Genomic DNA, 14,925 nt, shown 5'->3' with positions numbered 1-14,925 from the left:
GCAGGTGGCAGAACCACTGAGCTAAATCCCTGGCCCAGGAAAATTTTTAAATGCTTTATATTATTTCAGTAAAGTTCAGGAAAATATGGCTCTGTTAAGGTCATGTACTGTGTCAATAGAGAAAAGTTTCATTACCTGGCAGAGAAAGCTAGAATTTGAGTATATCTCAGGATAAGAATAGAGAAAAAGAGATTCAGATCTGCCTTGAAGTTGTGTTTTGTATGTGGTAGATAGATTAGGGTCTATGGTATGTAAATGATTCTTATTTCTAAATAATTAAATAACATTTTGTTCGCTGGGTTTTCATCATAGTACTGCTAAATGTTAAGGAATGTAGCTTTGTTTTTCTTAGGGAGTTTCCAATACGATGTGAAATGCCATATACATTTTCAAATTATTTGGAGTTTTCTTCTGCAGCATAGAGGTTTCTGTTAGGGATAAGGAAACAAGAAGTTCACCCTCCCTTTAATAATTATAGAAAGCAGGGGCCGGGGATGTAGCTCAGCAGCACAGCACCTGCCTGGCAAGCACAAGGTCCTGAGTTCAATTTCTGACACCAAAAAATAAAATAAAATAATTATAGAAAGTTTTTCGGTCAGATCTTTCTTTTTTTTCTTATTTGTCCCCATACCCAACTTTAAGGCACAACTGCATTATAGGTGTTGGTTTATTTTTTTTCCTCATGGAATCATGGGTAGTTTCATTGCAGCTCATCTCTTTCTGTTTGTTTTGTATAGGGCTGATAGTTCAGGACCATTCAGACCCCATGTTCAGTTCATATGCCTATAAGTCCCACTACCTACTGAATGAATCAAATCGTGCTGAGTTGATGAAATTACCTATGATTCCTTCTTCGTCAGCTTCCAAAAAGAAATGTGAGAAAGGTAATAATTGAAATAGTTTATCTCTTGCTTTTATTTTTGCATTTCCTATTTTTTTCTCTTTAAGTAAAGGGGGGAAGTGGTGTAAAAGCACCATCTGTTGCTTTTGGTAAATTCTGCCTTGGTGGTTGTGACTGTGTCTTCATATGGTTGCAAAATTATAAAAAGGGCTTAAAATAATTCTATTACAAATTTTTACTTTTCTCCTTGAATAAATTTTCACACATTCCATATATTTAGGTTATTAAAATAGTATAAAAACTAGGATTTTGTGGATTAAAACATATTTTAAGAACTTTTCACTTTTGCCTGAAGTAAAACTATCATTCTTGTTAGAATAAAATAGATATTATATAGTTTATAACCATCAAATAATTCAGGTTATTAAAAGGAAACCTATATATAGTACTTAAAAGTTTGATTTTAGAATATGTTCTATAATTTTGTTTCTTAAATGTTTTAAGATCCTATAAAAACTGGTTGTCCTTACCTTAGGAGACTTTGGTGGGAAAGTGAGGGTGTAGGGAATACCCCAAAGACTGGATGTTGGAAGGCAACCCAGCTGAATTGCTGATGGATAATTTATCTGCGGAGAACTAAGAGCTAAATGTATGTGCATGTATATATATGTAATTTTTTCTGAGTTAATTTTGTCTGTGGAAGAAAGCTTTATCCTGTTTAGCTTTCCATAGCTTATTTGTAATAAAGGGAAAAAGTGACTCAACAATAATATATTATTTTGGGAGTTATTCCAGAGGGAAAATTCAGTGAGCATGGAAGGTAAGGCCTTTTTCTGTATATGTTCCCATTGCAATCTTGGGGCCAGGTTCAGAATCTGTAAGGAAAAATTCATTCATAGTATACCATGTATGTATACTAGGTATATTTGAATTTTTTTCATTCTCTGTGTTGCCTATTTGGTGCATCTTTGCTCTTTGTCAGATATCTGAAATGGCAACTTGTAACTCAAAGAAAGTGTAAGCAAGTTGATTAGAACCCATTAGAAACACTGGAAAAAAATTTTTGTGTTTCCCTTGAAATCAAATTTTATTACCTTATTCATGATGCCGCCTGCTTCCAAAATAAAAAAGGACATAGGTCTGACTTATTCCATAAGGCAGTAAAATTAGTCTATCTGAGGCATTTTAGGAAATGCTTTATTTTCCTGCTGCCATCTTTATAAAATCAGATTAATTAGGGGCCAGGGATTTAGCTCAGTGGTGCCGCCACCTGCCTCACAAACACAAGGTCCCGAGTTCGATCCCCGGTACCAAAAAAAAATCAGATTAAGTTGTTGCTTTGTTTTCAGACTCAATATTAACCTTGACATGAATTGAAATTGTTTTGAGCCCTCCACCTAGCTTGAACTATATGTTCTCTTACATCCTAAAACAGTTTTCTTGCATAGCACCAAGGCGAATCATTCATATTTTAATTTTTCTATACCCCTGTGTATTTTTAACATATTTATCATGATAATTTTCACAGATGATTCTGGCTCTGTATTGCTTCTGAAACAAGACTTAAAATTTAGAACCATTTAATATTAAAAATGACAGACCTGACTTTTCCACATCAGTGCTTATAATCACATCTTCTCTAAAACTGTTCGCAAAGACTTTCTCCCTTTGGTCATTCCTTTCCAATGAAAAAATGAATAATCTCATTTTACTTTAAATTTACAAAAGAATTCCCTACCTAGGCTTAGAGCATTCAGGCAGCTAATCTTGGGGCTGGAGAATTGAACCTATTAAATCCATATTTTGGTATCTGCAGTCAAAGGAAAAAATGCTGGTGATTGAAGTAAAAGCTTTTAAGCAGAGGAAATATAGTAATTTAATTCATCTCTGGCTGTGTATGGATTTTTCTTTTTTTGTTTTCATGTTAGAAGTTTGAAAGTCTACAGGAAAATAAGATTTTCTAGAAAATTGATAGCAAACCCTCCGAAGGTTAGAGCATGAAATTTGATCAAGTTGTATAGAGGGCTCTTAATCTTTGCTTATGAGACTTTAAATCTTAGTATACTTGTGGGTTTGTAGACCTAGTTTTCCAATAGAAAGATGAATTATTTTGCAATAACTGTCTTTATTATATTCATCTTGAGATGAACCTTATTGAAACATATTAGATATATCTAATCTTCCCAGCCCCCCCCAAAAAAACTCTGATTTCTTTACAGTTAAAAATATTATTTTGTTTACTACACTTGTTTTGGGATTAATTACAAGATTATTTTGTATATTTAAAAGGAGAGGGCTTAGATAGGGAACTTGGACAGATACCCTTGCGTATGGTACACTTCACTGTACAATGATAATTATTTACTTTTGTGCTATAAAGCAGTGGTTCTTGATATTAAATCAAAAGATAAGTTCAAAATTGTTGAATTATTTTGGAAGATCTAACAGAATCACACATTTGTGCAAAAGGAGTTTCTTTATATTACACTGATTTTAATGATATAGTAATTGTTTTGTTGTCAGATCAGTATCTTTGATTGACAGGGGTTTTTTTGGCTAACAAATAGGAGGGGGGTTGATACAGTGTTTGACAACATGTGGGCTCATCAGAAATGGAACAGGAGCCTTGGTGAGGAAAAGTTGCAAACCACTGTTTTATAGCCTGTGTGACTGTCTTTTCTTTCACAGATTCTTCTCAAGAATCTGTGTTCCTTTTGCTTTTTTGTATTCTTTTGTAGGGAGAAAAAAAGTACCGATCAATCTATTGGCTGTTTTCATTCTTGCTAATTTTATTGTAAAGGGATTTACTCTGCCACTGGATTCAAATACAAAGATGACTATTGCTTTCTTTCTTACCTCTAAATAAGAAAAGAAAATTGCTATTTACTTCCTTGAAAAACCTGCTTGCTCATCTACTCATTGTAAAGATTTTGTGATCCATCTTGTCATGTGTTAACAGTTTTTAAAGCTGCTTGCTAAACTGATACAGTAGCCCACATTTTACCACTCAAAAGCTGTAAGTTTATAGCCACCAAAGTCCCAAAATATAACTATTTCACTTGTTTTCTATTTTAATCCATCACTATAGATATGATGTAGTTCCTTTATTGAGTTCTCCCAATTTGAGTTGAATTTAGTGCACTTTTAAGTAGAACTTTCTCTTTCTTGTTCTGTGTCCTCTTTTCTCAGTTACTAAGACTGTTTGTTTGTTTCAAGGTGGAAGATTGCTCTGCTGTGAGTCGTGCCCAGCTTCCTTCCACCCGGAATGCCTGAACATAGATACTCCAGAAGGCCGCTGGAACTGTAATGACTGTAAAGCTGGCAAGAAACTTCATTACAAGCAGATTGTTTGGGTCAAACTGGGAAATTACAGGCAAGTTTTCCAAGGACAATGAGGAAGTATTCAGTTGTTGCACAGACCAGGCCTAAAGTCAGAGCTTCAAGGTTCTGCCTCTGTACAAGAGAAAGAACGGATTTCCGTCTGGGTTTTAGCAATTGGGAAGGTTATGTCCTTATTGGATATTTTCTTTTTCTTTGGGATTGGTTGGTTAACTGTTAATTTTAGGTTCTGAAAGGCATTTTATACTACTGATCTAAGTAATAGATTTTGGAATAAAAGGTTTTGAGGGGACAGTAGAGAGAATAGTTTCTTTGTGTCTTAGATTTATATTGGTTTCTGACTTCTGATAGGATCAAGAGTTTATATTCCTACTGAAAGTAGCTCTTTGTCCCTGAATCAGGCCCATTTTGTTCTGGCTAGAAGCCCCAAATGGTATGTAAAGGAAGAGACTTTTTATAATTTAGAGAAGTTACTACAAAAAGTCATTAGTTACTAAGAGAATGAAGTAGAAGTGTGTATGATTGCCATTATTTTAATGAACATTTTCCTTTAGGGCTTTTACTGAGGCTCTATGAAACAATATATACATACATTTTCAATTTTAATAAATTTTTTTTATTCCATTCCCCCCTCCCCTTGCACCTCCCTCCCCTATGTACAAAAGCTTTGTTTGCACTTTTTCCTTTTATTTTCACTTCTTTCTTGTCCCTTTTTCCCTTTCTCTCCCCTCCTCCTTTGTTCCCCCTTCCCATTTGAACATTTTCTTCACATTTCCTATTTCCCGGTATCTGTTATACATTTTAGTCCTTATTTCCACTTTTGGTTTCTCACACCAGAGAAACAATGTGGTATTTAAACATGTGTGTCCAACTTATTTCACTCAAGAATATCTCAAAAGTCCATCCTTTTAGCTATAAATGTCTGGAGCTCATCCTTTTTTATGGCCGAGTAGTACTCCATTATATAAAAAAACCACATCTTTATCAACTCGTCGATTGATGGTCATTTGGGCCAGAGCAATTTTTTTTTAAATGAATTTTATTTTATTTTACCCCTTCTAGAGCAATATATTTTTAAAACTCCACATTTTGAGATGTATGTTTGTAATTTTCTAAGAAAATAGATACTGGTCAGGACAGCACCATAAAGTTTATCTGCCTTTCAATTAGAATCCTAAGCAAAATATATAGGGAACAGGGAAAGAGGGGATGTTACCATAACCTCTGTAGTAAGTCCTAGTCTCCTGCGAGCCATGGCAGTACACGGCAAATTACAGGAAAGGTAGGAAAATGAGACGGAGAAGAAGCTGAGCTTAGTGTCTGATCATTGCTGCTCTGGGCGGCAAAGACAAAAGCCCCCCCCCGCTTACCGTAGCACCTTTTATTCAGTACATCGGGAGAAACAAAGTGTAACAAATGACTTGCAGAGAGTTCAGTACATCCTGCGTAAATAAGATGTAACAATCCAAGAACAAGGAGGAACTGAGTAGATGTTTGTTCCTCCCAGGATGTTTTCAGCTCCCAGGATGTTTCTTGTCCTGGAGAATCACAGACGGCATCACCGGATCATTGAGGTCTCAGTTGTGACTGGAGGCCAAAATGCAATTATGTCTCGGAATTCCATAGCTGGGCTGTAGGCAGGAGAACTAGGCTAACCAAATGATTTTTTCCTAAAATTACGTAGCATTGCTCCCGACAAAAATATATTACACACTTTCAACCATATTGAAGTTTTTTGTTTTTTGTTGAAAGAACTATGTTGTCTTCTCTGTCTTATGCTGCTTATTTTACTTATGTAATATAAAAACTTCATTTTTAGCTGGGACCAGGGCATTAACTTTTTTTCAGATCATTTTCTTTATTAGTACATAATATTTACATTCCTTGTGGGGAGTTGGTTCGTGTGTGTGTGTGTGTGTATAAGACATCATGATAGCTGGGTGTGGTGGCACACCCCTATAATCCCAGCACTCAGGAGGCTGAAGCAGGAGGATCACTTTGAGTCCTAGGCCAGCCTTGACTACATAGTGAGTTCAGAGTCAGCCTAAACTACAAACTGAGACCCTGCCTCAAAAAAAAAAAAAAAAAAGACATAGTGATTCGATCTCTTGATCTCCTCCCCCCCCCCCCCTTGGTACATTTTCTAACGCTGACTTTTAAAAAAACAACATTCCATCCCTGGTACCAAAAAAAAACCATGGCAAGAAACCTCTTAGTCTTAATAAATTGATAGTTTGAATACATGAATAATTTTCTATTCTATGGCAAAAGGTATCACAGTTTCAAAGGGCACTATCAAACTGAAAAGTATTTCCTCCTCTGTTTAGTAAGAAAAGACAGATACTTTACTAGAAAGAAAGAAAAAAAGAATAGAAGTAGAAAATAATCATAAAAATATTCTCAGCCTTACTAAAAATAAAGGCACAGTAAAATTTTGTTTTCAATTAAAAGATTGGCAAATATTTAAAAGTGATAACTTTGTGCCAGTGAGGCCATGGAGAAAAGATTCCTTCTTGGAGGGTAGCCTGGTATCATGTCAGAACTGTGACTGCAGCACTTTACTTCGTGGGATTTATCTAAAGAGAAAAGTGAACCTAGGCATTGTAGCATATTCTTGTCAGCCCCAGCATGAGGCTGAGGCACAAGGATTGTGTTTGAGGCCACACTGGGCTGCACAGTGAGACTGCCCTCCCCCAAAAAAGGTAGACAAAAATTAACAGCATGTTTACTGCAATATTATTTCTAAATGCAACAATTTGAAATAACCTAAATGCTTAGTTAATAGAGGCTTTGTCAAATAAATTATAATGCATCTATATTGTAGACTATCATAAACCCCACGGAAGGGTAATTCAGGTATGTCCAGTACCATAGGAAGATATCTATGGAATACAGTTGAGTTTAAAAGGCGTATTAAACACACGTAGTATATTTCCACATTTTGTTTGGTTTGGTTTTTTGTTTTTGAGCTAGAGTCTCACTATAAAGCCAGGTTGGTCTCAAACTTTTGGGCTCAGCTGATCCTCTTGTCTCAGCCTCTTGAGGAATTTGGAATACAGACACACCCAGCTGCATTTGGCCTTGTTTATAAAATTTTTTTTAAGTGTAGATCTGGATATGATGCATTTTAAATAACTGGAAAGAAATATGTTTAATGTTAATAGTCTCAGTGATGAAATTACATTTTTTTTTTTTTGGTACCAGGGATCGAACTCGGGTCCTTGCGCTTGCGAGGCAGGCAGTGGAACCACTGAGCTAAATCCCCGGCCCGAGTGATGAAATTACAAGGAGAGGCATTTTTACTTTTCTATGTTTCTGCATTTGAGTTTTTAAATATTTTTTTAATTGTGTGTAATAACTACAAATTGGGGGGTACAGTGTGTTTTGGGGAGTGTACTGGTGATTGAACTCAGGACCTTGTGCTTGCCAGGCAGGTGTGGCACCACTGAGCTACATCCCTGGCCCCAGTGTGATATTTTGATATGCTTTAACTTTTTTTTTCCTTTTTTTTTTTTTGGTACTGGGGATCGAACTCGGGACCTTGCTCTTTCGAGGCAGGTAGCAGAACCACTCAGCTAAATCACCAGCCCCAGTGTGCTTTAACTTTCAAAAGAAACCCAGTCTATTTTCATAATTTTTCTTTCTTTCTTTCTGTCTGTCTGTCTTTCTTCTGGAGTGGGGAAGGGTACACAGTTAAAAAATAGAAAGACATTCCTGAGCCAGCTGCAGTGGCATATACCTGTAATCTGAGCTACTCTGGAGGCTGAGGCAGGAGGATTACAAGTTCAAGGCCAGGGCTGGGGATTTATCTCAGTGGTTTGATGCCTGCTGCGCAAGTGCAAGGACCCGAGTTCCATCCACAAGTTCAAGGCCAGACTGGTCAAGTTAGCAACACTCTCTCAAAAAAAAAAAAAAAAAAAAAAATGTTGCGGATGTGGCTCAGTGCAAAAACTCTGGGTTCAATACCCAGCATTGGGAAAGGGGATTCTTGGATAAGAAATAACTAAAACAGTGTAAGAAACCTTCAGATCTTTCAGTAAATTTCAAAGTATTTTTTATAGTTAGGAATATGAAAATGTCCTTTTACTTGATTTACTTTTTCTTTTTTTGGTACTGGGGATTGAACTTGGGACCTTGTGTTTGCAAGGCAGGCAGTGGAACCACTGAGCTAAATCCTCGGCCCTTAATTTACTTTTTATACTTAAATCTTAATCACACTACATTTAAGGAAGCCCAAAGCTGTGTTCATTTCATAACTCAGTGAGATTTTCTATCTAGTTCAGATATGTCATGTATGTTTTGGAAGGACTTCTGACCATGAACTGGTTCTGAATGGATTTCTTTCTAGTCAGGCCCAGTTCGGGGGGCTCTGTGCAGCTGTTTGTTTTCAATAAGTAGGGAAGTACTTACAGGAACAACCCTCACAGAAAGTGTCCCTTCCTGACTGACCCTAGGACACTGCAGTCTTGTTCATGCTTAGTTATACTAAAATGGGTTTTTCTTTTTTGGGGATTTTTTTTGGCAATACCAGGGATCAAACTCAGGACCTTGTGCTTGCAAGGCAGGCATGGTGCCAGTGAGCTAAATCCCCAGCCCTTTCCTAAAATGGTTTTGAAACAAGTATAGAGTAACTATTTCCTAGCTGCTTTGAAGATAAACCAAGATAATGATCACATAAAATAGTGGTTTTTGTTTCTGCAATTTGAGCATGAATTCTTACCCATGGTATTCTTAGATGGACAGCAGGGCACCTTTTAGATGACACATATTCACTTTCTACCACATAAATCTGGGAATGCAACCATGTCATTTATCTTCTAAATGGTACAGTGACTGGTTAAAGAAATAGACTTAGGGAAGGGGAAAAACGAGAATTGAAATGTGTTATGTACGTGTACCAGTTCCCTACAATGAATGCAGCCATTATATAATGCAAACATACACTAATACAAGTTTAAAGAGAGAAAAGTGGTCTTATTAGACATATGTAAAATAAGAGGTTGAAAAAATTCAAGTTTATGTGTTTTTACTCTTCATATTAATGATTTTATATACAGCAAAAGCCCATGTGAGGATCACTGAGGTCAGCCTTGTTTTTTGACCTTTGAAAAGCTTCATTAGGACTGGGGATTTAGCTCAGTGGCACTGCGCCTGCCTTACAAGTGCAAGGTCCTGAGTTAGATCCCTGGTAGCCCCCCCCGCCCCCCCCGCAAAAAACTTAACTATTCTGTTCCTGGATTGTCTAATTTCTGGAAACTGTCAAATATTCCTTACAGATTGTTTCATTTACTGATTGCTTTTAGTATTCAGTTACCATAGGGTGAAATGGTTATGTTTTCACTCTGCCTTTATCCCATGCTTATGATCTAAGACAAATTAGATTCTAAAATCAACTGATGTAAAATCTAATACATTTGACCAATTTGTTTTGTTAATTAGAGATTCAGAAAATGCTGATTTGCAAGGGAAATGTCATTCTTTACTGTGGCAGTAATGTATTCTCAAAATGATTCCCTTGATTGTTAAAAATGACTCTTATGCTTTCAAAGATAATCTTTTATACCTTCAAAGGTATTAAGTATGCCCATTCTAGGAGAAAAACATGATTTTTCTAGGATAAAAATTGGTTTGGAATAGTACTGGTAACATTCCACTTCTTATTATGTAGTGGGTTCAGTGCTACTGAGTTATTATGCTGTATAACATATTTGCATGATATATATTTTATAAATGTCAAATATTTTTTAAAGAAATAAACTAGATCAGATGTTCATGGCCTGCTTTGTTTAGTCTGTTGCTTATTATTAATTATTGATAAATTAATGCCAGGCATGGTGGCACATGCCTATAATCCCAACACTTGGAAGGCTGAGGCAGGAGAATCACTGTGAGTTTGAAGCCTGCTTGAGCTACATAGTGAGGTCAAAACCAGCCTGAGCTACATACCAAGCCCTGTCTCACAAAACAATTAATACGTTATTAGTTAATAATATGTTTTCAAATGATGTGTGATTTGGATGAATTAAAGATAAAATATTTTATATTCTTAGAATATGAATGAAAATTGCAAACTACAAGACTCCTTTTTTTCTCTCTTTCTCCTGGCCTTCTTATAAAAAAATACCATTAGGGCTGGGGATTTAGCTCAGTGGTTCCACTGCCTGCCACCTGCCTCACAGGCACAAAGACCCGAGTTTGATCCCCGGTACCAAAAAAAAAAAAAAGCATGACTTTCCATTTTCTTAGTCTAAAATTGAATTTGTTTTCAGATGGTGGCCTGCAGAGATCTGCAATCCCAGGTCTGTACCCCTGAACATCCAGGGCCTTAAACATGACTTAGGAGACTTCCCTGTATTCTTCTTTGGTTCTCATGACTACTATTGGGTGCACCAAGGCAGAGTGTTCCCGTATGTTGAAGGAGACAAAAGCTTTGCTGAGGGGCAGACTAGTATTAACAAGACCTTCAAGAAAGGTAAGTGACTCTGGGTTTCTCAGCATCTCCTCACTTGCATGTGGCTTTTTTGGTATTAGAGAATTTTTAGAATTTTCACGGACATCATGTTCCTGCGTCCATAAGTCTCCAATCACATTAGAACCAAGTTTGAAATGCATTTCAGTGTAATAGACAATGCTGCATATGTGAACGGGGTTTCTTTACCAGCCTTAAAGATTATGCTGGGAATTTTCTTTTTTTTTCCCCCAGTACTGAGGTTTTAACCCAGACCTTTTGCACTGTGCTATATCCCTTCCCCCTTCTTTTGAGGGTGACAGGGTCTTCTAAATGGCTAAGATCCCCAGGCTGGGCTCATACATGTTATACTCCTAACTCAGCCTCCCAGAATGCTGCTGGGATTACAGTGTGCACACTACACCTGGTTAAGGGAATAATCTTAGGGAAGCTCCTTCACCACAGAAGGGTAGCAAAAACCTTACAGCAACTTTTACAGTGTGTTGCTAGGAAGTGTGGCTTGCTGGATGAGGGTAAAATGAATTTAAACCTAGTACAAGGTCAACAGCCAGGGGTCTCTGTCATGAAAGTGGGTTCTCTGCTCTTGAGTCAGCGGTGTGTATAGAGCCCAGCATTCCTGAGTTATATCCTAGTCTTTAGGCCTACACTGGTGCCAAATGGTAAACTACAGAATAGAATTTGAAAAAGCATATCTTGGGTTAAATAAATACAGGGCATTGGAAAGGTGGTACGAACCTATCTGATCAGTATGGTGTTTTTTTTAAATTTTTATAATTACATACTTTGTTTGATTTTATTGTCAGCACTGGAAGAAGCTGCAAAACGTTTCCAAGAACTGAAAGCACAAAGAGAAAGTAAAGAAGCATTAGAGGTTGAAAAAAACTCAAGAAAACCTCCTCCTTACAAACACATCAAAGTGAGTCTACTCATAAAAACACCAATATTTGATAGGAAAGATGAAATGCATTACTTTCTCAGTAGATAAAGGCTCTCTTTGACTTGTGGAAACTTCTGCTAATTATCAGCCTGTCTTCTGTGAAACCAACTGATTGTTGGAAGCATCAAATGGAGCCCTAGCTCCAGGGCTCTGAGATCTCTTAGAAACCCCCTCATTCCTACGAGCAACATGGCTTATGTGAAATCCGGTTCTCATTCTACCAGGTTATCCGGCAACCAAATGAAAATACAGGTATTTAGTCCCTTTATTGCAGAGTGCCCACAGACAAGCATATATATTTTCAGTTAGGAAATTTCTGTCAAACAGTGGAAAGAGAAATACACTGAGTAAGTGTGTCAAAGCATACATCAGGTTTGAATATTTAAGGAGAGATAGTTACTAGCTTATTTCTAGGGAAATTAACCACACAACATTAGCTGAGGCTGAAATAGCCTGGGTGTTTATGGTGTTCCTATTCAAATTGCTAACAGTGCACTTACCTTCTACCTCCTTCTCATTTGTGATTTCGTTTTGTAGGCTAACAAAGTAATAGGGAAGGTTCAGATCCACGTTGCTGATCTGTCAGAGATCCCCCGCTGTAACTGCAAGCCTGCTGATGAGAACCCTTGTGGCTTGGAATCAGAGTGTCTGAACAGAATGTTGCAATACGAGTGTCACCCGCAGGTGTGCCCAGCTGGAGACCGTTGTCAGAACCAGTGCTTTACAAAGAGGCTCTATCCAGATGCAGAGATCATCAAAACAGAGAGGAGAGGCTGGGGCCTCAGGACCAAAAGGAGCATCAAGAAGGTAGCATGGAATGGAGAGAGGCAGAGGTCTGAGTGGAACAGACCAGGACCTGTGTTGCTTAGGGGTACTTTAATAGAATATGATCCTAGGAATAAAATTTATTGGGATTGTCCGGGTGTGATGGCACAAGCCTGTGAGCCCAGCATTCAGGAGGCTGAGGAAGGAGGATCACCACGAGTTTGAGACCCGCCTGGGCTACATAATGAGTTCAAGCCCAACCTGAGCTACGTAGCAAGGCTCTCTCACAAAGAACCAAAAACCAAAACAACAATGAAAGTGGTAGGAATAAGATAAAATAAAATGTACATAAACTTTTAAGTCTTATTCATAAAAAGGAGTTGTACTTTTCTACTTGAAATATTTTTAAACTTGTTGAACAACCTAATGTAAAATTCTCAATAAAGGCATTACCGGAAAACCAAGAATGTACTGGAATGGAAACTCTGGACTTTAAGCTAACATCTTAATTCATTAGCCATAAAGATATTGCCAAGTTTCTTAATTTCCTTCAGCCTCAGTTCCTCATCTCTGAAATGGACATAATGGCAATCCCTGCCCTACATAGTTGGAGGTCATTTCAATCTCAGAATTAAATTATTTATGCAAAAGCAATCGGAAAAAGTGGAGATCTTTAACATATATATATATATATTTCTTCTTTTTTGAGTAGAAAAGGCTTATTGGGGAATAGGAATAGCTCCTGAGAGACAGGAAGGGTCCCAAGTGGGTTGCCTTATATTTTCATTTTTATACTTTAAGACAGTTTTTCAAAGCAGTCTCTTAACATAAAAAAATTATGCCTATTGTAGAAAAAAATTTAAATGCAGATAACTCAAAGGAAAATTAATATCACCAATAAATTCTGTTCAAAGAGTGGCTCTCAAATTTTAGAGTTCCCAGGAACCCTCTGAGATCCTTGTTAAAAACGGTGTCTTGCTAAATTAGATCTGGCACAGGCCTAGAATAATCTGCATTTTAAAACAAGTCCCCCATCCCAGTTCCACTCTCACCCCTCTTTGCCTCGTGCCTCTGCTACACAGAACTCAGAAGTGTATTCACTGAGAGACATAGACCTAGTGGGAATTTAAAATTACTCTTTTATTTTTTTTTTGGTACCAGGGATCAAACTCAGGTCCTGGTGCTTGCAAGGCAGGCGGCGGAACCACTGAGCTAAATCCCCGGCCCTAAAATTACTCTTGACATTTTTCTGCCTTTGTAAAAATTACCTTTGTAATTTAAAAATACCTTCTAGGGTAGTAAAGTCAGTACCAGAAAGATAATCAATAAAAATTGCTCCTTCATCCCTATAATTCCTGGTCTCCTCCCCAGAGAGAACTGTTGTTAATAGTTTGGTCTGAGCCTTTTAGACCTTTTTCTGTGCAGTGATAAACGTAAATACATAAACCAACTCCCCATGAGGAAAGTGATCATTATGTACTACAAATATCAAGTAATAAAAATTTTTTAAAAGTAAACACGTATATTCTATATTTGTAAGGTTTTCTCAACATAAGTATGATCATATTATTTTTCCATTTAAACAAAATATATACATTTCTGATATAGATCTTACTTTATTCTTATTCTTTTTTGTTTTGTGTTGGTTTTTTGTTGTTTGGTTTTTTGAGACAGGGTCTTGCTATACAGTTCAGTTTGGTCTTGAACTCACTATTGTAGCCCAGGCTGGCCTCAAACTCAAAGCAATCCTCCTGCCTCAGCCTGAGTGCTGAGATTATAGGTGTGTGCCACCACACCTGGCCTTCACTTCATTGCTTTTAATACCCTTATTGTAGTCTATAGTAAAATGTACTGTGATTTATTTAACCAATTCCTAGATAGATTTATTCTATGATGAACATTGTTGGTCATCTATTTTTGTGTACCTTCTTTTGTAAGTTAGACCATTTGAAGTGAATTTCATCTAGGCACTTTGAAAATATTAGTAAATAAGTCCCAAAGCCCTTCCCTTTGTAGGTCTGCTAGAGGAGATTGAGAGTAAACTGAAATTTGTTAAATACCACTGAATGCTGGCAAGAAAAATTGGTCAAAGGAGACAGCTGGTGACAGGGATTGTTATTTTAGATTGCTGGGTTTAGGACAGCCCGAGGAGGCAACATTTGACCTGAATGTGTAAAGTTAAAAGCCGTGCAGATAGCCACAGAAGAGCATTTCAAACCCAAGGGAAACAAAAGCCTGGCCCAAGGCTCAGGGGCAGCAGGCAAGCTCCTGGTCTGGGAAGAGGGCGGCTCAGAGATGAGCTAGGCTTGTGGAACCTGTTGGCCATGAGAGGGGAAACTTTCCTAGGATTTTAGTAGGGATTGACTTGGTCTGGTGTGATGTATGAGTTTTCTTTCATGTATGGAGGTACTGCAGGAGGGGGGAATCAGACTCAGGGGCACTTTACCACTGAGCTACATTCCTAACCCTTTTAGTTTTTTGAGATAAGGTTCAAGTTTCTCAGGTTGGCCTTGAATTTGTGATCCTCCTGCCTCAGCCTCCCAAGTAACTGGGGTTGCAGGCATGTGCCACCAT

At 37.4% G+C, this 14,925-nt stretch overlaps 1 protein-coding gene across 6 annotated transcripts in view; it reads left to right on the top strand.

Annotated features, from left to right (window-relative positions):
* Nucleotides 1-14,925, top strand: part of Nsd3 (nuclear receptor binding SET domain protein 3) — a 130,569-nt gene that overhangs the window by 98,797 nt on the left and 16,847 nt on the right. For 5 of the 6 annotated variants that reach the window (XM_004855352.4, XM_004855349.4, XM_004855350.4 and 2 more), the window contains 5 exons: nt 738-884; nt 4,058-4,214; nt 10,450-10,652; nt 11,453-11,565; nt 12,124-12,393. In XM_004855352.4, the coding sequence (XP_004855409.1) occupies nt 738-884; nt 4,058-4,214; nt 10,450-10,652; nt 11,453-11,565; nt 12,124-12,393 (890 nt within the window). The remainder of the gene's footprint in view (nt 1-737; nt 885-4,057; nt 4,215-10,449; nt 10,653-11,452; nt 11,566-12,123; nt 12,394-14,925) is intronic. The other variant, XM_013076069.3, reaches the window with a different exon arrangement.

The sequence above is a fragment of the Heterocephalus glaber genome, unplaced genomic scaffold (genome assembly GCF_053883595.1).
Source record: "Heterocephalus glaber isolate CG9 unplaced genomic scaffold, H.glaber_assembly_v1.0 deba00001461, whole genome shotgun sequence".
Classification (NCBI taxonomy): domain Eukaryota; kingdom Metazoa; phylum Chordata; class Mammalia; order Rodentia; family Bathyergidae; genus Heterocephalus; species Heterocephalus glaber.
The sequence above is the reverse complement of the archived record's forward strand: the minus strand, read 5'-3'. Positions and strand labels throughout refer to the sequence as shown.